This window comes from Babylonia areolata, chromosome 3 (genome assembly GCF_041734735.1).
Source record: "Babylonia areolata isolate BAREFJ2019XMU chromosome 3, ASM4173473v1, whole genome shotgun sequence".
NCBI classification, from domain to species: Eukaryota; Metazoa; Mollusca; class Gastropoda; order Neogastropoda; family Buccinidae; genus Babylonia; species Babylonia areolata.
Genome location: NC_134878.1, coordinates 49846504 through 49869515, shown reverse-complemented (window position 1 = coordinate 49869515; position 23012 = coordinate 49846504). Strand labels below are relative to the sequence as shown.

At 40.6% G+C, this 23012-nt stretch overlaps 1 protein-coding gene across 4 annotated transcripts in view; it reads right to left on the bottom strand.

Moving 5' to 3' along the window:
• Window positions 1-9560: 9560 nt before the first annotated feature.
• LOC143280071 (uncharacterized) overlaps window positions 9561-23012 on the bottom strand; it is a 29383-nt gene continuing 15931 nt past the window's right edge. For 3 of the 4 annotated variants that reach the window (XM_076584574.1, XM_076584573.1, XM_076584576.1), the window contains exons 2-7: window positions 21697-21776; window positions 20252-20388; window positions 16646-17469; window positions 15712-15813; window positions 14088-14201; window positions 9561-11898 (exon numbers count right to left, since the gene is read on the bottom strand). In XM_076584574.1, the coding sequence (XP_076440689.1) occupies window positions 11744-11898; window positions 14088-14201; window positions 15712-15813; window positions 16646-17469; window positions 20252-20388; window positions 21697-21776 (1412 nt within the window). In that variant the 3' untranslated portion in view covers window positions 9561-11743. Of the gene's footprint in view, window positions 11899-14087; window positions 14202-15711; window positions 15814-16645; window positions 17470-20251; window positions 20389-21696; window positions 21777-22771 lie in introns of all 4 variants that reach the window. The other variant, XM_076584572.1, reaches the window with a different exon arrangement.

The following is a 23012-nucleotide window of genomic DNA, read 5'->3' as shown; positions in this document are numbered from 1 at the left end:
GACATGTTGTGCTGTTTGAATTTTTGTGTGGAAACAATTCTGTGTTTATGTGTTAGATGTGTGTGTGTTAGGTGCACGTGTGTGGTGTGTGTGTGTGTGTGTGTGTGTGTGTGTGTGAGAGAGAGAGAGAGTGAGAGAGAGAGAGAGATGAAAATGAATGCTGTCATGGATTTTGGAAGAAGTTGTTTAACGTTGGAGCAACACTAGCTGTTGATGGCCTTGAGAATGAAAACCATTGACAATATTTCACATACTGCGTTTTCAGAATAGCAGTATGTCTGTTGAGTGTGATCTGGGTCTGTGGTGTCTGTGTGTGGTTTGAGTGTGGCCTGCACAGACTGAGTAGGCGTGGCCAGGCTGGTGTGGGTTAGCGTTCTCCTGGCCGTTGGCTGGACAGGTCAAGCAGACAGCGTGGAACGGTAGAACTGACACTGTACTTTTGTAGTTTAGCAGAAACCGTCATTCCTGATATCCATTCCTGTTTTCCTTCCATAAATGTATGATCCTTCTTCCAGGTTTGATTTGAATGAGGTGTGTGATAGAAAACAGTTTGTTCTTCACAGAGTGGAGTCCCTTCAGTGGGCATACTTGCAGATTGTGTGGACAAGATCTGTGGACAAATTCCCAGATCTTTCCCCTGCATGCCCCCTTTAACCCTTTCACTGCCAAACTCGCATTTATGCAGCAGCGAGGTAGAGGACCCATGTCACTGAAGGGTGACCAGATTATGGGACTGTCATCCATGAATCTACTGCTCTTTATGTTCGGTGGTAGGATATGCCATATTTTCTACCCATCACAGGGGGAATTCCCAGCTATTCTTAAACACCATATTTTCTGTGTTTATAGCACAAGGGAATTTTGCACTCTGAATTGACTGGCGGTGAGACGGGCGCCATAGCCGAATGGTTAAAGCGTTGGACTTTCGATCTGAGGGTCCCGGGTTTGAATCACGGTGACGGCGCCTGGTGGGTAAAGGGTGGAGATTTTTACGATCTCCCAGGTCAACATATGTGCAGACCTGCCAGTGCCTGAACCCCCTTAATGTGTATATGCAAGCATAAGATCAAATATGCACGTTAAAGATCCTGTAATCCCTGTCAGCGTTCAGGTGGGTTATGGAAACAAGAACATACCCAGCATGCACACCCCCGAAAGCGGAGTATGGCTGCCTACATGGCGGGGTAAAAACGGTCATACACATAAAAAGCCCATTCGCGTATATACGAGTGAACGTGGGAGTTGAAGCCCATGAACGCAGAAGAAGAAGAGAAAGGGTTAAGAGTGCAGCCTTCACTGAACCCAGACCCAGGCCCTGAACGACTCCACCTGAAGGGCGTTTTGCCAGTGGGTCACTGAACGCCGTGACTCACACACAGCAAGCTTTCGATTATACACAATCACTGGAACATGTGACAAGCGAGAACTGTATGGATACTGCCAAACCAAGTCATGCTTGTAGCTAGTCATGATTAAGTATTAAAATCTGTAAAAGTGTCACAGGTGAAATGAGTTTGGAATGAAGACTTTCAATAGCTGTCACATAATAGGACTTGTATGAATTCAACCCAAGAACCCGAATCATTTTGTCACAGATATGTACACAACATCCTTACCAAGTATGTGAACTGAATAATGTATGAAATAGTCCATTCTGATATCTACACCACCATTACTACAACAACAACAAAAACAGCAACAAAAAGGACAAAAAAGTGGAAAGTATCTGGACAACTTTTCCCACACTGACAGATATCCACATGTCGACCAAAAACATAAAGTCCATAGGGAGTCATGGAAGTCTTCGAAAATGTTGAGAAAATGAGAGAAACCATTTCCAGGGCAGGAAAAGTTTTGGGGAAATTTTTTTGCCCTTCAGGGTCTGAAAAAGGCTTGAATTTTGGTAAAACCCTTCCATTCAATAAAGAGAGGAAAAATTATTTTTAAAAAAAGCACTTGAGCGAAACAAAACAAAATTACATGAAAAAGTGATGAACATTGAACATTAGTACTATGAAATCAGCTAATCTCTTTTAGTCATTGGTGTAGCAGATGATTTTTGATTCAGTTTGGCTCGTGTTTGGTATGGAAAAACTATATAATTTTGTGTGGTCATGTGTTAGGGATTATGGAAATTTTTCAGTCTGGCCTGGAAAAAGCTACAGAATTTTGTATAGTCATGAGTTAGGGATTATGGAAATTTTCAGTCTGGTCTGGAAACATTACAGAATTTTGTTTGTTCATGTGTTAGGGATCATGGAAAATCTTCAGTCTGGTCTGGAAATATGACAGAATTTTGTTTGTTCATGTGTTAGGGATCGTGGAAAATCTTCAGTCTGGTTTGGAAATATTACAGAATTTTGTTTGTTCATGTGTTAGGGATCATGGAAAATCTTCAGTCTGGTCTGGAAATATATGACATGATTTTTTTTGGTCATGTGTTTGGGAAGCCTGAAAACAGCTCATCCATGTTCTCCAGATCCAGAAGGAGATGTGTGTGTGTCTTGGGTTTTTACTTGTACTTTGATCAAGTGTGTGTTCCTTTTTTTTTTTTTTTTTTTCATCTTTAGCCATTTTATTGTGTATCCATTGTTGGTTGTTGATTTAACCTCTATTCACTGATGTGATTTTAGATTGATTTGTGTATTCATGGTCTGTGTCTGCTGTATGTGGTTGAATTTACAACACCAAGCATTTGTCATAACTGCTTTGTTATGTATGTGTGATCTTTGTGAGAAATATAAGCGGATAATGATGGAAGATTAATGTGTTTAATTAAAACCTTGCTGGTTTCTCTTGGATCTTTTTCTTTTCTTTTTTTTTTTTTTTTTTTTTTTTTTTAACAGTGCACGGCTTATTGGATATGTGTTGATGATCCTACGCATACTATTTTATTTTGTCATATTGAAGTATTGAACAGCTGAAGATGGTGTTTTTGGTGTGTTGTTGTTGCAGACATTCTCTGTCACTTTGTATAATTTTCATGGATTCATTTTTTTGTTATTGGTGTTCCAGGTTTAAAGCGTCTACAGTGTACTTCATTATTATGTGTCACATCATCATCACTTTGTATCGCCAACATTGTGGTCCTAAAAGAAAAAAAAAAGGGGGGGGGGGAACAAAATTAGAAAGCCTAGACGCATAGGACACCTGCAGTTTTTAGTTTTGACCCACATGTGTCTCCATACCCTGAAAAGCGACGTTGCGGTGATACTGTACAGTACGGTTCAAGTTTGTCTTCACTCAGAGAAATGAGCGGCTGCTACTGGTGTGCCAAGACTGAATATTTGATGCATTTTATTGTTACTCCTGGTAAGTTTAATCTGTGACTTGAAATAGTCATGTTACAAAAAAAAAAAAGGAAAGAAAACAGAAATGCCAACAGTCTACTTTTCTCTTCTCCTCCAGTGTTTTTTCTTTCCAAACTTCACACAAGAAATGTTGTGCCAACAGTCAAGTTCTCTTTTCACTTGAAGTACTGTTGTTTTTTTTTAACATCTGTCCAGATTTAATGTGAACAATTATCTTTTAATCAAAATATTCTTTGGACTTGTAGTGGACATAATGCACACATATATGAAACGCAAGTACACGCATCCTTTTTGATCGCATTTATTTGGTGATGATGAAAATATAGAGGATTGTCTGCATCCTTTGGTGATGAAGGGTTGTCATACTTGGCACAGAGCTTTGGGATGTTGTCCTTGATTTTTTTTTTTTTTTTTTAATCTGTCTGTGACATTATTGAAATGTGTATTCTGTAATTGTACTGCATTATATTTTGTACATAAGTGTGATCAAATTTGGGTGTTATGCAATTGCTGTGTACTTTTAATTGCTGCAAGCACAGTTGATTTATGTCCCTTTAATGTGACAACAGTGCTGCTTTTGACCAAATTGCATTCCATGAATTGATTTTTTTCTTCTCCTTCTTTAAAACCCCCCATAAAAAAACACAAACTTTAATGATTTTTTTCAGCAGTGATGTGCCCATAGTTATAGGACACAGTTACATTCAACTACCATTATATATACTATTTACTTTGAGCGGAGTGTTCAAGAGAGAAAAGTACATGTATTACAAAGTTTTTTTTTAATGAGCCGTCATACATGGTTGTGCATTCCTTCACCACCCTACCCCTGGGCAAACAAGGAGAGTGGGCATGCATGCACTTGTCACAAGTAAAGAAGTAGTTCTTTTATTGTAGTGATGATAATGATGTTGATATTAAGAATAATAATGAAATCTTTCTGAAGAGCATTCTGTCTAGTTGAGAGCTATGTGTGTTTTCTGTGGGTTGGGTGTTCACACAGTCATCAAGCCAGCAGTGGGTAAAGTGCTGAACTGGAAAACAGTGGACAAAAACGTTTTGGGGTCATTTAACAGATCACTGTAGGCTACTACCAGGAAAGACCGTGATGCCTTCCTTTTCCAAGTGAAGATGAAATATTGAAAGTTTTATATTCAGCTTTGGTTTTGTAAGGTTTTTTTTTTGTTTTGTTTTGTAAGACATGCCTTTGATTGCAGAAATGCTTCCTTTGCTAGAAAGCTTCAGTTGAAGGTGACTGTGATTCTTTTTTTGCCCCCTGCTTAAAAAAGAAGTATCTGTAAGAATTGTAAGAAAACTAATGAAGGTGGTAAGTGATATGAAAATTAGGTCATTGTATGCTGAGGTTCATCATAACTTTGCTCACCTACCCTCCCCCACACACATACACAACAAGAACTTGAATTAATCATTTAAAAAGTTTTTTATTTTTTATTTTTAATAGCATATTTTATTTACTTGCAAGTTCAGAGCATATATGTTTGACTTTTGAGCCTGAAAATCTTGGATATGAACTTCCATTGCTTGTATTCCTTTTTTGTAACTCTTGGCCATTGTTGAAACTCGGTCTGGCACATCATAAGTACGGTTTAGAAATGTGGTGCTATACACAATTTGACTGTCACCTTTTAAAAAACAACAGCACCATAAACGAAGACCATGTCTGTTCCTGCTTGATTACAAGTCTGCTAGCAGTCTATGACATTTTTTTTTTTTTGCACAGTGCTTTAATTTTTCAGCTTTATTACAAACCTGCCCTTTGCATATTCATTGCCAGTTTTGCTTTAACATGATATATGTGTACAAAATGTGCTTTTTTATGCACTTCAGTCTATTGTTAGATTGCACAAGGATGAAACCTTTTTTTTTTTTTTTTTTTTTTTTTAAACAAGCATCATTATGAACCCACGATTTTGTGTGGGTTTTGGCTTTGAGAATTGAGCAGTGTATGACCTTTGGCATTTGTCCTCAAGGTGAAGGTGTTTGCAGGCAGAGAACCTGTGGTGGTCTTTGCCTTGGTGTCTGTTGCGATCACACACTGTCACATTCCTGTCCTGGTGTCTGTGGAACGGTACTTCTTGTTCACACTATTGTTATTATCTCCATGCTTTGGAAGTGTAGTAAAACATGGTTGTGTGGTTTTTTTTTGTTTTTTTTTTCTGGCATTTGATTTTAAACTTGTGTTGTGATAACAGATTTTTATACGATCAAAATAGGCTTCTGTTGAACTTACTTTTTCAAGTGTGTGTGCAACAGCTTTTTTTGGCGGGTTCATTTTATAATCTTTTTTGTGCTTGTACTCTTCTTGTGATGCAAAATTTTCATTCCTGGTCAGTGTGTTGTTGTTTTGCATAGGAATATTGACGGAGCGGAATGGTTTGGTTTTCATACGTAGAGGACCGTAGATGTCTTTTGATGTTTTTGTGTGTTGAGAATTAGTCACCTGTGGATGGTCACTGCATTGCAGCTTTTAGTTTTAATCCTGTCTGGGCTTTGTGGGTCGAAGAAATGATTGGGGGTTTTGGGTTTTTCTTTTTTAAGGCTTTTTTTTTCCCTGCTTATGAAGCAGAGGAGATGGTTGCCCACGTAGAACTGTTGGTCTTGTTTGTTCCTCACATCAGACACAGACTGTACAGCTGCCCTGGAAAAGGGGGTCTTTTCTTCAGCCCATCAAATAATTACAGTGAATGTGTGTATATATATATATATATATATATATATATATATATATATCATTGAATCTTGTGTGGAAATATATCAAAGCGCTTTCACACCAGACATTCACATGCATACAAACTGTATCAAAGGGATGAAAGAGAAAACTTGTTTAAATACATGTAGGTAATGTAGGTAGAAGGTTGGAGAGACTGAAAGATGGAAACAGGGAGTGACAGAGTTGTCTTGTTTTGGAAAGAAGTAGGTTTTAAGGCCAGACTTGAGAGTCGAGCGCAGATTTTGATGAAGCAAAAGAGGGAGCTCGTTTGAAGTGTAAGGCCCAGAGACAAAGAACTGTGGCTGATATTGGAGTGTTTGAAGACGGGGATGAGACAACAGAGCGGACCTGATGCTGATCATATAGAGTGAGAATGGGATGTCTTGGTGAAGCTACCAAGGCATACAGGATGTCATGCATGGTGAGAATTAACACTGTAGCTTCGGAGATGAAAGTGCAGTGCTTCAGTCTGAATATGGCATGGATATAACATGGGTTAGTTGGATATCTTTGGGGGAAAAAAACCACACACTCAAACTGACGCCAGGAGAAATGCACCAGTTGTTAAGTGTAAATGTCTTGTGTCAATACATACACCACAGATGTATTGTTTTCAACCTTACCTGTGCAGTAATGTTATTTGATCTGGTGACAATTGGAAATCCCTGTTTTGTTCATTCTGATACAGACACTGTGGCTGTAATGACTGTTCATATTGTACCTACCTTGCACTGCACGGCATCTGGCATTTGCAGCAGGCAGTTCTTAATCACTGCACCCACAGAAGACAGCTACCTGGATTATTTCTCTGTGAAGAACAGTCTTCGATGATGAACAAATAGTAAGTTGATGTTCAGAGTGATTCCTTGCCTTTGTTGCAAGAAAATGATGGTGGATGAAAGTGTAAAGCCTTTTTCTCTGGCAGGCATTAACAAAATTTACATAAGATAGAACTTTTATCAGCATGTGTCAGACTGTTTGATTTACTTAAAGTATTCCTCATTCCTTGCTCCCGATATTCAGAATCAACAGGTGTGACGGCCCATTCTGATATTGCACTCACCCTTTGCAGTTGACCTCTTATGAAAGTTGAATATATTCAATTTCTGGCAAGTAAACGGAAGATTGCCATTCAGAGTGGAGATGAAAATCATGTAACACCTGCGATAAACAAAGATGGTGAGGGAAACTGCAGTTTTCATCATCCTCATGTGACATTATCATTGAGCTAAGCTCTTTTGGAATTTTCTCTTCAAGGAAAAAAAACCTGTGTCCCATATCTTATTGGTAATAATATTTCACATCTCATTGATCATAACCTATTTCAAGGCTAGCATGTGTCATGTGAAATGATGCCAAGCGATTGCATTGCAGATTGACTCGCTTACATTACTTGCTACACAACCTTGCTAACTCACCTGTTTATGAACATAAAATTGTGCTTGAAAAAGATCAACGCCTCATTCTTATGTAATTTTGAGTGCATCAAACAGAAACATATCAAGCATAGGCCTTTATTTTGAATTGAAAACGAACCAAAAAGTACAGTAAAAGTTTGCATTTTTCAGTTGTCATAAAAAACTATGCCACCTAGATTGACAGAAACTGGTTATTTACTGAAAAAAAAAAAAAAAGCCGGACTCAGAACAGAAGTCGCAATTGGTTTAATTGGCCATTGCAGTGAACTTCCACAGGAACTGCTTTTTAAAAAACGCTTTTTTGTTGTTGTTGCTTTTTTCTTTTTTTTAAATAAAATATTTATTTTCATCTAAATGTGTGAATATTGATTCATTGTCAAACGCAACATTCCACTTTTGTGTTCTGACATCATACTTTTATGAAATTGATGCATTTTCTGCTGTTACTGTTGACTGTCATTCAGGACTGTTGAAAAGATACAGGATAGGTGTTCTGAAAACTGTCCATCTTATCAGGCTGTGTTCTTTAGTGAACAGCTGTTAAATTTACTTGGTAAAACTCTAGACGTTAAAGATAGACTAAAAACAGTCATTGCCTGACCAGTTATTCAGGTTAGAGGTCTTGGAGTCTGTTATTATCTCCTTGGAGTTGTGTATCAGAACTAGAGCCTTGTGGAACTGTAAAACTTTCTCTGTGAGGTAATAAATCAAAATGTTGAAAATTGATTTGGTGTCGGTGTTTGTGAATGCTCGTGTGACCATAGCTATAGAGTGGAGTTTAACTCACTCCGGATGATGGAACGCTATAGCATTCCTGACATAAGGTAGCGTTCCGGACGATGGAACGCTACAACGGTTTTGACAATTGAAATTTTTTCCACGTTTTCCTCATGGGGTAGCATAAAAATCGCAGCTACACCGGGCATTGTGAACGTGTCAAGGGTTGAATGGAAAGTTTCTTCATGAGATTCAGTGACAACACACTCCACAGCGAGCCAGCGAGTTCAGGGCCCCACACGACAAGCTAATCTGGCATACGTATCGAAAATGGCGTCGCAGGCAATACAAGTGGAAATTTTTTGAGCAAACTAAATCATGACAGTGGCTTTTACCACTGCTGAAATGATAGAAATGCTTCAAACTGAAGGTTTCGACATCGACGAGGATGATGAAGACATTGAATTAAGTATCTGGAGTGAAGAAAGCTACCAGCAAGTAGGTACTAATAGTGATTCAGCTTCTGAGAGCAGTGAAGAGGAAGGGGGGTGGGCGTTCACACGACGTGAGGAGAGGGGTCAGTGGGTCAAGTACAGTGAGTTTCATTCAGTTTCTGTATGTTTTGTACTTTTTGTGAATTTTTTTCTAACCCTGACAAATGGGTCGTCTGTTGGGAAAAGCAAGGGAGAGAACTAGTCGTCCAGAGTGAGTTAACTCCCCATTGGCTGATGCCCTACTGGGCAAGTTGTTCAGGCTGTGGTTAAGTGACGGTTGCATTGTTCAACGGGGTGAGCCCTGGGAGTTGGTCTGTTGTGAATTTCTCAGTTACTGAGCTTGAGTGTGTGAATATGTCCAGGTGCTAATAAAATGATGCATACCACTGTTTCATAGAAAACCACACACACACACTCTCTCTCTCTCTCTTCCACAGATGCCAACTATATCTAATTCATAGCTACACCCATCAGAATTAATTTCCAAGGAGTATTTCCAATGATAAATTCCCACAATGTGTAATACCACACAGCTGTACAGATGATCACCATCCATTCTGTGCCAACCAGTAATTATTTTGCTGTTCAACTGCATAAAACTAAAAATATAACTTACTACTGATATTTGTGATCAGTCTTACTGATTTTATATTTGCTTGAAAAGAACCCTCTTCCCTGATGAGAAATTTGCCAGTACATGACTTACAGAAATGATGATGCATATAATATGCTGCACAACAGTAAACTGCTCTCATCAACATTGTAACTGTTTTTGAACACGCACACACACACACACACACACTTCCTCCCTCTTAAGTCTAATATCAATGATGGCAAACAGACTTCAAATCAAATCAGTCAATCAAAAGTCAGCAACACAACAAATGAAAACATATCAAGCATCTGTTTAATCAAGCTGACCAGAAAGAACAGGTGATAAAAAAATTACCAACAAACAACAGAGGAGGAAACATTTTCTCTGCGCTGACACAAGCCTTTACATGCAGCAGTAATGCACTCGACTAGGAAGCCGCAGTTCACGGGTTCTGGTCCTGCATGTGGTCCAGGATCTTTACTCTTGGCCACCTATGGAACTATTACTGCAAGCTACACAACTCTTCTTGTAACGTGTGCAGTTTAGTATTTCACGCCAACGTATAATACTTCATCATGTGAGTTTTATAACCTCTCAGTCACCATTATTCATGTTCACTGTCAATCCTTGTAACCTCTCAATCACCATTGTTCATGTTCACTGTCAATCCTTGTAACCTCTCAATCACCACTGTTCATGTTCACTGTCAATCCTTATAACCTCTCAATCACCATCATTCATGTTCACTGTCAATCCTTATAACCTCTCAATCACCATCATTCATGCTCACTGTCAATCCTTATAACCTCTCAATCACCATCATTCATGTTCACTGTCAATCCTTATAACCTCTCAATCATCATCATTCATGCTCACTGTCAATCCTTATAACCTCTCAATCACCATCATTCATGTTAACTGTCAATCCTTATAACCTCTCAATCACCATCATTCGTGTTCACTGTCAATCCTTATAACCACTCAATCACCATTATTCATGTTCACTGTCAATCCTTACAACCACTCAATCACCATCATTCATGTTCACTGTCAATCCTTATAACCTCTCAATCACCATCATTCATGCTCACTGTCAATCCTTATAACCTCTCAATCACCATCATTCATGTTCACTGTCAATCCTTATAACCTCTCAATCACCATCATTCATGTTCACTGTCAATCCTTATAACCTCTCAATCACCACTGTTCATGTTCACTGTCAATCCTTATAACCTCTCAATCACCATCATTCATGTTCACTGTCAATCCTTATAACCTCTCAATCACCATCATTCATGTTCACTGTCAATCCTTATAACCTCTCAATCACCATCATTCATGTTCACTGTCAATCCTTATAACCTCTCAATCACCATCATTCATGTTCACTGTCAATCCTTATAACCTCTCAATCACCATTATTCATGTTCACTGTCAGTCATCACCTTTTCATCATTGCTTTTCAGACAATTAGGACACTTTACATGTAATGAACCATCTAAAAACTGTGTGTGTGTGTGTGTGTGTAAGATACAGAACAACTGAAGATTAACAACTGACATGCATGGAGGGAGAATGTGAAAGTTAAACAAGAGGGGAGGTGGGCATTTTGAAATCACTTACGAGTCAAAATATTTTACATTCCAGGGTAAAAAAAAAGAAAAAAAAAAAGAAGTGAATAGAAAAACATTCAACCCCAAAGGCACATTATTGTAATCAAAATACCATCAACAGACAAATCATTAACTTTATAAACTCGAGTACAAAAATAGAAAAGATTTTGTTTTCATTTCAAATTACACAAAAATTATTAACTTTATAAACTCGAGTACAAAAATAGAAAAGATTTTGATTTCATTTCAAATCATGCCCTCCTGTTTTTCTTAAGGAATTTCAAGTGTTGTTTGAATGTTTTTCTAGCACCAAATCACATTTCATGTAACAGAGTATTCACGTGTATGGTCTCCAATGCTGAATCATGGCAGAAAATGTGTACAACCCAGGACAACAAAGCAAACCAGAAAATGCATGCATAAAAAAAGGTATGGCACCTCGTCCCAAACCACATGATCAACAGTCTCTCTCCCTTTTTCTGTTTCATTTCAACAGTACTTTCAGAAAATTCTCACCATCTTCAGTATTTCTCCACTCATCTGCACTGTTCGGAACGTCATGAACACAACCCGTTATGCATCAGCCACACCTTCACTCAAGCCATCAGAGACCCTGAACGTCCTGAGGAAAGATGTCGACTGACTATTTCCCAGAACCATAATCTATTTCTTTAGCACAAATTTTTCAACGAAAAAAAACCCAACCCCGACCCATTTCATTCAATGCAGATTCACAACTGCTGTGCACATACATACGACCATGTATTGTCAATGCTGCATCACGCAAATGTTTCAGTCCAAAATTTCAGGAATTTTCTAAAGGCAAACGTCGATGCTGCGTTGATTGTACCAGCAAATGTTTCAGTCCACACTGACAGGAATTTCATGCTCCACGTGATAGTAATTATTCAGCTTTGGTTTCATCATGGCGCAGAGCTGAATGGTGGTGACTGCGTTGGTGCCGAAGTGAGTGTCCCTGAATTCCTGGTACAGCTTGCTGTCTATTTTCTTGATGCCTGAAACAAGTCAAGAGGCTTGGTGATGACTGACTGCTACAAGTTTGTAGCTGTGTGAATATCATATGCCTGAGCTGAGAACATACTCAGCGAAAATCAAAAGGATTTAAAGATGGAAGTCACAACAAGTTAAGGACCACTTCATTAAAGAAAGTATTTTTTAAAATAAAATGTTGAACACCTGAGATATGATTTAAATTCTGCAGCTATAATGTGGTTACCACTGGCCTCTCACTGAACACACTGATGGGTGTTAGGGGACATGTGCACCATAAACAGCAGGCTATGTCTACCACTGGCCTCTCACTGAACACACTGATGGGTGTTAGGGGACATGTGCACCATAAACAGCAGGCTATGTCTACCACTGGCCTCTCACTGAACACACTGATGGCTGTTAGGGGACATGTGCACCATAAACAGCAGACTATGTCTACCTCTGGCCTCTCACTGAACATACTGATGGCTGTTAGGGGACATGTGCACCATAAACAGCAGACTTTGATGTCTACCACTGGCCTCTCACTGAACACACTGAGGGGTGTTAGGGGACATGTGCACCATAAACAGCAGGCTATGTCTACCACTGGCCTCTCACTGAACACACTGATGGCTGTTAGGGGACATGTGCACCATAAACAGCAGGCTATGTCTACCACTGGCCTCTCACTGAACACACAGATGGCTGTTAGGGGACATGTGCACCATAAACAGCAGGCTATGTCTACCACTGGCCTCTCAATGAACACACTGATGGCTGTTAGGGGACATGTGCATCATAAACAGCAGGCTATGTCTACCACTGGCCTCTCACTGAACATACTGATGGCTGTTAGGGGACATGTGCACCATAAACAGCAGACTTTGATGTCTACCACTGGCCTCTCAATGAACACACTGAGGGGTGTTAGGGGACACGTGCACCATAAACAGCAGGCTATGTCTACCACTGGCCTCTCACTGAACACACTGTTAGGGGACACGTGCACCATAAACAGCAGGCTATGTCTACCACTGGCCTCTCACTGAACACACTGATGGCTGTTAGGGGACATGTGCACCATAAACAGCAGGCTATGTCTACCACTGGCCTCTCACTGAACATACTGATGGCTGTTAGGGGACATGTGCACCATAAACAGCAGGCTATGATATGTGTACCACTGGCCTCTCACTGAACACACCATACATGTGCACCACACACAGCTTTAAAAAGGCCTGAAAAACCAATCTTTCAAATGCTGTAAGGGAACATGTGCCCCATATGCAGCTTTAAAAATGTCTGAAAACCCAGTGTTTCACTTTCAGCCACAAACTGACAACTAATTGGGTTTATAAGTGACAGAAGCAGTTTGTCACTGTATAAAAAAAAAAAAAAAGAAAAAAAAAAAAGAAAAAAAAAGAAAAAAAAAAGGAAGTGCATGTGCAGGAAAAAGCGGTGCCCCATTACACCGACTGCACACACCAGCCTTTGCAGAAAATTCTGCATCATTTCACCAAGCCTCCAAGAAGAAAACTACAAGCTCACAAGAGGCCCTTACCTTTCTCTGAACCCTGTACATATGTCAAAATACCTTACACTCATATGGATGCATGAATATCTACCTGAAAGATTTTACATTTGACATTTCTATTGGAAAAAAAAAAAGCAATAAACATGATTCAGCATGAACTGACAAAGTTTCCAATGTCTTGTTTTTAAAATTGGTACTGTTGTTAATCACTCTAGTGCTCTGGAGCCAGTTGCACTGCTTGGTTCTAAATTTTTGACAATTCCACGTGACTAAATGCCTTCGTTGACCGAACTACGCCATTGGTCAGTTCAATACTACACACAGTTAGCAGCGGGTTACGACCATACTAGGCTCTTCCGTCCGAGCAATGCAACTGGCTCCTGGACACAAAAGAGTATCCACAAAGTCATCAGCTGACCCTGACATGTCCGATGCCATGAATCCCAACCGTTTCATCATGAAAGTATCCAGAGGACTGAAGGGGAAAACATCATATCATTGTCATGACCATAAATTAGTTTTCTCCCTTCCATTACCATGACAAGAGACACTGAAAGGATTAAGTCAGTAAATTTATCTTCTTTAAAAGCCACTTGTTACTGAGCGCAAATATCTACAGGCTGGAAGCCAAAACACAAGCCATAAGATTTGTGACTCTCTCTCTCTCTCTCTCACCTGATGCCCTCAGTTTCCCCATGTCTTTGGACATCTTCATCAAGGTGATGTGGGGAGCAAAAGGCCTGGAGTCCATGCTGATGTTCAGATCAAGCACGTGGTTCCTCAAAGTCTCTGTTGGAAACAGCACCAAAATAAGAGCATCTTTTACAATGACACTCTTTTATCCGTGAACAGCAAGGACAAACAAAAAGAACAGAGGTTGGTGCATGCACGTGAGTGCATACACTCACACACATGCACAATAGCGCACACAATTGCACACACACAATAGCGCACACAACTGCACACACATGCTCTCTCTCTCACACACACACACACACACACACACGTTCACACACACACACATGCTCACACACACACACACACACACGCTGTCAGAGAGATTCACATACACAATTAAAAAAAAAAAATCTTAGTAGACCAAAGAGACTGCATAGTGTGGAGAGAGAGAGAGAGACGTACAGACAGACAGACAGACAGACACAGAGGAACTGAAAAGGACATAAAAAAACCTGACTGAAAAACAAACAAAACAAACAAAATAACAAGACACAAAGCCTTCACGGCCCATGTGAGATTCCTGCCCTACAACAAAAACAACAAAGCCTTCACGGCCCATGTGAGATTCCTGCCCTACAACAAAAACAACAAAGCCTTCATGGCCCATGTGAGATTCCTGCCCTACAACAAAAACAACAAAGCCTTCACGGCCCATGTGAGATTCCTGCCCTACAACAAAAACAACAAAGCCTTCACGGCCCATGTGAGATTCCTGCCCTACAACAAAAACAACAAAGCCTTCACGGCCCATGTGCGATTCCTGCCCTACAACAAAAACAACAAAGCCTTCACGGCCCATGTGCGATTCCTGCCCTACAACAAAAACAACAAAGCCTTCACGGCCCATGTGCGATTCCTGCCCTACAACAAAAACAACAAAGCCTTCACGGCCCATGTGAGATTCCTGCCCTACAACAAAAACAACAAAGCCTTCACGGCCCATGTGCGATTCCTGCCCTACAACAAAAACAACAAAGCCTTCACGGCCCATGTGAGATTCCTGCCCTACAACAAAAACAACAAAGCCTTCACGGCCCATGTGCGATTCCTGCCCTACAACAAAAACAACAAAGCCGAAAATGCCAGGGGTGGAAGGGGGTTGGGAGACGGGCGCAATATACGAGTGGTTAAAGCATTGGACTGTCAATCTGAGGGTCCTGGTCCCTGGTGGGTAAAGGGTGGAGATTTTTACGATCTCCCAGGTCAACATATCTGCAGACCTGCTAGTGCCTGAACCCCCTTCGTGTGTATATGCAAGCAGAAGATCAAATACGCACGTTAAAGATCCTGTAATCCATGTCAGCGTTCGGTGGGTTATGGAAACAAGAACATACCCATCATGCACACCCCCGAAAACGGAGTATGGCTGCCTACATGGCGGGGTAAAAACGGTCATACATGTAAAAGCCCACTCGTGTGCATACGAGTGAACGCAAAAGAAAGAAGAAGGGGGTTGGGGAAGAGCCTGGGGTGAGGAGGTGGGTGGTAGGGGTGAGGGGAGGTTACCAGCACATACATAATGATCCAATTCATATTTTTTGTAAACCCTCAATGAACTGACCTGCCATGGCCTTGACCTGATCCAGCGCCTCCCCCTCGGTGACCTTGGCAAAGACCACGTTGTCGTGGAACGTGTCCATACCTTTCACTTCCAGCACCAGGGCTGACAACATAAAAAAAAACAATAAAAAAAACACAAAAAAACAGCAAGTGATGACAATTCAACAGCAGTACTGGAATTTCCACCAGTCTCTTTTGTCAGCTGTGCAGCAGATTTTTTTTTTTTTTTTTTTTTTTTTCCAGTGTGGGTCTTGTGTTTGGTATGGAGAAATGTTTTCTGTCTGGTGTGCAAGAAAAAAAAAGTATGGAAATTTGTTTGGTAATGTCTGTGGAAACCCTGCATGATAACTGCTTCCTGTTGTTTGTCACAATGCTTAATAATGATAATGAATAAAAACACAACTTGTCTATCAAACATAACTTGTCCTATGGTGCGATATCCAGTATTAATGCTGCTCAAAGTGTCTTTCATCATCAAGATACATTATAAACATAACGTAAAAACATTACAACAGCTCTTCGTCAAATCCAATGCATTCACAGTTGAGAATCAAAAAGCATAATCTATCAAACAACAGAGCTTGAAGCATGTTATAGCATCTCTGAAATATTTCTAACCGGTATGGCGATTGTTTATTGTCTTTTATGATGCACACAGTATTCCATTGACTCAGTTTGTATGAAATGTACACATGTGTGTTATCTCTCTCTCTCTCTCTACATATATATATATATACATCCACACATGTATAGTTTGCTCTGAGCATTTTGGTGTGTATATGTGTATAACATTGATGTAATGCATGATGTAGAATATTACATGTTTCATAAAGCAACTTGAAAAGCTTTCTGGATAGAGTGCTAATAAGGATCCATTATTATCATTCTTCTTCTTCTTATCATAATTGTTAACATCCTCCTCAACTCTTTCCCACCTGCCGTGTCTTCTTGTTCCGTCGCCATGGGACTGGCTGTGTCAGTTTTCACAGGATCTTCTGCACGAAGATCCACAGGATCACTGGTGTCAGGGTCCACAGGATCTGCAGGATTGGGATGCCCTGAATCTGCTGCATCAGTTTTCCTTGGCTCCGAATCTGCAGTGTCAGTGTTACTGGGATCATCTGCAGTATCACCCCCACTGGCAGAATCTGCAGCGTCGATTTTGCCTGGTTCTGCGTCAGGCTTCGTCACAACAGTCACCCTGCAGGGGTCAACCAGGGCAGTAAGTGTCTTCACTGAACCTGGGGCCGAATCTCCCGCAGCATCACCAGCAACACTTTCCGCAGGAACTGCAGCGTGACCGGTGGCAGACTCACATGCTGCAGGAGGCTGGGGATCTGCTGCGAGAGGCTGGGGATCTGCTGCAGGAGTCTGGGGATCTGCTGCAGGAGGCCGGGGATCTGCTGCGAGAGGCTGGGGATCTGCTGCAGGAGGCCGGGGATCTGCTGTGAGAGGCTGGGCATCTGCTGCAGGAGGCTGGGCATCTGTTGCAGGAGGCCGGGGATCTGCTGTAGGAGGCTGGGGATCTGCTGTGAGAGGCTGGGGATCTGCAGAGGGCTGGGGACTGGAAGGAGGCTGGGGATCAGAAAGAGCCTGGGTAGTAAGCTGAGCAGCAGAAGGCTGGGGAAGCTCTTCAGAAACGGCCCTCTCCTCCACAGCAGCTGATTCCTGTCCCTGCTCCTGTTCTCTGGGCTTCAGTTTCTCCTGCACTCTCCTTCCCTGCTGCTTCACTCGGAACTCTTCCATGACCGAGATCACCCTGTCATGCCAACAGACACAACACTGAAAAATCAAAAGGTTCTTAAAAAAATAAATAAAGGTAAAAAGTCCTACAGCCTTTCATGGCTGTCAGGGCAAACGTAACATCAAAAAAATTAAAAAGCTAAATAAACGATAAAAAGAAAGGTTAACTCTTTCCATACGAACGGCAAAAGAGACAACGTTAACAGCGTTTCACCCCAATTACCATCATCAAAATATTGCAAGCGGAAGGCTCTTATACTGAAGACGTGAATGTTGACAAAGAATACTACAATTCTGACGACGGAAGCTAAAGGTTGGGTCATTCAGACACCCACTGGACATCCGAGGGGTCACCCCATTACCATTATCAAAATATTGCAAGCGGAAGGCTCTTATATTGAAGACGTGAATATTGACAAAGAATACCACAATTCTGACGACGGAAGCTAAAGGTTGGGTCATTCAGACACCCACTGGACATCCGAGGGGTCTGTGTAGAGGAGAAGAGAGGACTGGCCGTACTGAGTGGGTTAAAAGTTCCCACAGCCTTCTACAGGCCATAGTGGGTCTGATGACGGGAGCCAATCCTCTCCTTCTGCCGTTTTTAACGTTTCCCAACAGAAGGAAGGTACCACCCATTCACACCCGGGTGGAGCGAGGGAAATCGGTAGTAAAGTGACTTTCCCCCCCTAAAGGACCCATCACCACGCGGAAATGAGGCTTTGAACTCTGATCACTGGTGAACATTGGATCATGAGTCCTACGCTTAACCAATTCTGCCATAGCACCTCCATAAAAACCAACCACCCCCCCCCCCCCCCCCCCCCCCAAAAAAAAACAACCAAAAAAAACCCCCCCCCCTTGCCCCCCCCCCCCATCCCCCCAAAAAAAAGCCCACTCTGTAAAGTTTTATGGAGAACTAAATCATGTTTAATTCTTCTTCTTCTCTCAGTCATGGGAAATCACTGCACAAAATACTTTAGGTACTTGCGATGAATATTAAACACCGCAATGAACATGAGTCAGCAGAGGAGTATACGTACACTTAATCATTAATATGTGCCCCCTCCAAAAAACAAAAACAAACAAAAAAAAACCAGAGAGAATGCTCACCTGAGAAGCACACAGTGATTATTTCTAAATGAGAATTTAAACGACAGTTTGTAAAAAAATAAAATAAAATAAATAAAGTGGATGTGATGACGCTTCACTGCAACCTGTGCAGTTTTATAGAACAATCAAGCTTGCTGTTTGCAGTCCTCCAAGAGAGCCTTGAATGATGCTTGACACAGTTTTTTAACACAGTGCTGCTTTTGTGTTGAACATACTACTGTCTCACACTGCCTTTTGTTTGAAATTTTATATTCTATTTGAGATCAGTATGACGATATTCTGTTCATCTTCAGTGATGCGTCTGGTGACATCTTCATACATGTGTATATGTGTGTATGTATTTGTGTATGTGTTGTGCGTTTGTGTGTGTGTGTGTGTGTGTGAGGATAAAAGGGGCATAAACTGAGAAATGACTGATTATAACAGTTTTATCTTCTTTTTTTTTAATGTCTCTGATTATAAAAATATAAACAAAACAAAAAATAAATGCAATAATGCATGTAGGTCACCTTACACAATCACACCAATGGGACTATATAACTGGAAATAAGCAATTTTAAATAAAAAATAACTGGTTGGAAGTTATTTGTTTTCTGTTTAGTTCTGAAAGTGAATGCATACTGTATGTGGTATGTGTGTGTGTGTGTGTGTGTGTGTGTGTGTGTGTGTGTGTGTGTGTGTGTGTGTGTGTGTGTGTGTATGTGCATGCCTGCATGTGTGTGTGTCTGTGTGTGTGTGTCTGTGTGTCTGTGTGTGTGTTTGCTGTGTCATTGATACATTCCATTTGTTTTGCTTTTAAGTTTTGAGAAAAGTTCCCAGTGGTATTAGTTTTCACAGTCATTTCTTTTCCAATATTACAGTCAACCTACAGTGGTCTGTGCCCCTGTGCTAAAGAGGTAGAGCTCATTATAAATACCCATAATCACTCTTATCATCATCATCATCATTAAAATGAACGAGGAGGAGGAAATCATTCTCATTATTGTCCTTACTGTTATTATCATCATCATCATCACCTTCATTACCATCATTCTCCTTATTATGATTATTACAATTATCATCATCATTTTTGATACTGTTAACAAAAAAAACAACAACAAAAAATGTGTGTCGATCAAGGTGTCATCAAACGTAACTTAAGAGGAAGCATTTTCCAGATATGAACGAAGTCTATGACATATGCAAACAAGTCTTTGGATACAGGGCAAGGAGTGGACACGAAGTAGCGACGAAAATGGCAAAGACAAGCTGAGGAGGCAAACTGAATACAGTGAATAGTAAGTTTTCAGTAGCTACTTTCGTTTTCTCCGCATAGGCAGGTAGTAGTTTGCACAGGACAGGAATCAGACCCCTGCGGAGTCTGTACTAGTGGGTCACGGTTAAGTATGTGTAATCAAAAGTATGTTTTCAATTATCATTATCATTACTATTATTATGAACATCGTTTTCATCATCATAATTCATTATTATGTGGTCAGGCGCTATTTATTTATTTGTGTAAGCTTATCTATTATTTATTCACCTTTTTTTTCTTTTTTTTTTCCTCAAAGCCTGACTAAGCGCGTTGGGTTATGCTGCTGGTCAGACATCTGCTTGGCAGATGTGGTGTAGCGTATATGGATTTGTCCGAAAGCAGTGACGCCTCCTTGAGCTACTGAAAACTGAAAACTGAAACACGCGCTAACCTCGCGACAGCTTCATCATCAGGAAGATGCATGACCCCTAGGGTCAGATGGGCCGACTCCACCCTGACGAAGGCTGGCTTCAGTTTGGGGCAGGCGTCTTCCACTCCTTGTTGCACAGCGCTGAATCCCTTCTTGATCTGTGAAAGACCGTGTACAACAGGAGTTGAGGCAACAACCTACTTCAACATACAGTAACTGCATTTATAGTACCATTTTCCAGTCATCAAAACTAAAGCAAGCAAATAATAATGTGTAACATGTTTTGAGTACAAAAAAAAAAAAAAGAAAAAAAAGAAAAAAAAGTTGAGGTGAGTTGAGTTGAGGCCAGTTTGTCGAGTTCAGTTTAGTTGTGATGCGTTGAGTTCAGGTGAGGTGAGGTGAGGTGAGTTGTGTTGTGTTGTGTTGTGTTACTTTTGTGACAAGTTTTTGCGCCTTATACATATTTATGTACTTATCTATTATTTATTTACCCCCCCTTTTTTTTTTTCCTGAAGGCCTGACTAAGCGCGTTGGGTTACGCTGCTGGTCAGGCATCTGCTTGGCAGATGTGGTGTAGCGTATATGGATTTGTCTGAACGCAGTGACACCTCCTTGAGCTACTGAAACTGAAACTGTGACAACAGATTTCTTTGTGTGAAATTTGGGCTTCTCTTCCCCTGGGGAGAGCATGTCACTACAGTGCAACACCACCCATTATAATATTTTCTTTTCTCTTTTTTTTTTTTTACTCTTCTGTCTGTGAATGTATTTGTTTTACGATCCAAGTAGATTTTTCTACAGAATTTTGCCTGCGACCTTTTTTTTTGTTTTTGTTGTTGTTGTCGTTGCCCTGTGTTTTTTCACGAATGCTCCACACACAACCTTGGGTTAATGTCTCATCTGAATGACTAGAACCCAGACCATCACTGAGCAGAAGGACTCAGATGGGGTGGGACAGTAAAAAGCATGGTGCTGCTGTTGCAGTGACACGCTCTCCCTGGGGACAGCATCCCAAATTTCACACAGAAAAATCTGTTGTGACAAACAGTAATACAATACCATACAAATACTATATATGTAGGCTTTTATGTGTGATTATTTTTTTCAACTTGCTGTTTAAAGCAGTCATACTCCCGTTTTCAGCAGTATATTGAAGCTAAAAATCATACGGGATAACATAAAAGAAAAAAAGACAAAAAAAAAAAAAAAAAAAAAAAAAAAAAAAGCAAGCAAGAAATAAAACAAACTACACAAAAAAGAGAGGCAAAGAGAGAGTGGAAGAGCAAAGAAGGGAGTGAGTAAGAAAGGAATGGTGTAAATCTACCAAAAGGAGGAGTTTGTATTATACTCCATGTTTGGTGATACGTATACTTACCATGTCAAACTGATGCAAACTAGGCCTATCAGTTTGCTCTGCTTGGCCAAATTTTGTGTGGCTGATAGTGAAAAGATGGAAAATTACTTACCTCAGGATTGGTGATCTGAATGGCAAAGAAGTAGTTGGGCCGGCTTCTTTTTGGGGGATACCGATTTTCCAACAACTGACCTGGAAACACACCACACAAACCGCCCACATCAGTATAGATGAAAACATAAACGCACACGCAGACACAGACACACGCACGCACACATGCATGCACAAACACACACATTTAATTGTTCTTCTCATTTTCACAGTGCCAGGATTGTTTGGTACCACAAGTCTTGTTTTCTTCTGCTTCTTTATCATTACATATGATTATGAGTACAAGTTAATTTGTGTTTTTTGGGGGGATGGGTGTGAGTGGGTGTAAGGGATTGGTTGTGTATATGTGTGTGTGTGTGTGTGTGTGTGTGTGTGTGTGTGTGTGCATGCATGTCTGTGTGTGTGTCACTGTGTGTGTGTGTGTGTGTGTGGTTCCATAGTTCATTACTCATTTTCCCCATCCCTACACACACACACACACACACACACCACACACACACACACACACACAGTCATTCAAATTCATTGTCAGCTATGTATAAACACACACATGTGATCCCCAAACAACAACAAAAACAAAAAAACAAACAAACAAAAAAACAACAACAACAAACCAACCCCCAACTCTAAAAGGTGTGTGGTGTGTGCCAGAAAAGCATGACGATATATCTGTCTGACTACAATGTCAGACTATTGCAATGTCAGCCTACTGCAACCTTTGACATGTATCACAGCATTTTACTGTATGTGACATTGGATAGGTTACCAGAATGTATAAATTATTCTCTATTCAACTCCCCTCCTTCCCCCCCTCCTCCACACACATGTACATGCATGCATAAATGCACACATGCTGTTTGCATGTATACAGACAACTACATTGTATGTTGTTTGATTTCTCTGCCTGCATATAAAATCATAGATACGCACATTGTTTTCTCCATTTATCTACAGGGACTGATCTTTATATTAATGTAGCAGACAACATTGACCTGAGAAGAGTGCAGACAGGTTATAGACCAGACAACATTGACCTGAGAAGAGTGCAGACAGGTTATAGACCAGACAACATTGACCTGAGAAGAGTGCAGACAGGTTATAGACTTTGTCCTTCTTTCTGCTCAAATGGCTGTCATTCTCTGGAATGTAGTCTGGCAGGACATCCAGGAGACTTTCACAATCCCCTTCTGTCGACTTTCGCTGACGTTTGGTCTTCTTTTTCTTCTTTGCCTTTTTCTTTGCCTTTTCTGTTTGACATCTGACTGCTGAGCTCTCTGCTTCAACACATGCAGCAGACAATGCTGACTGTGAGTCAGA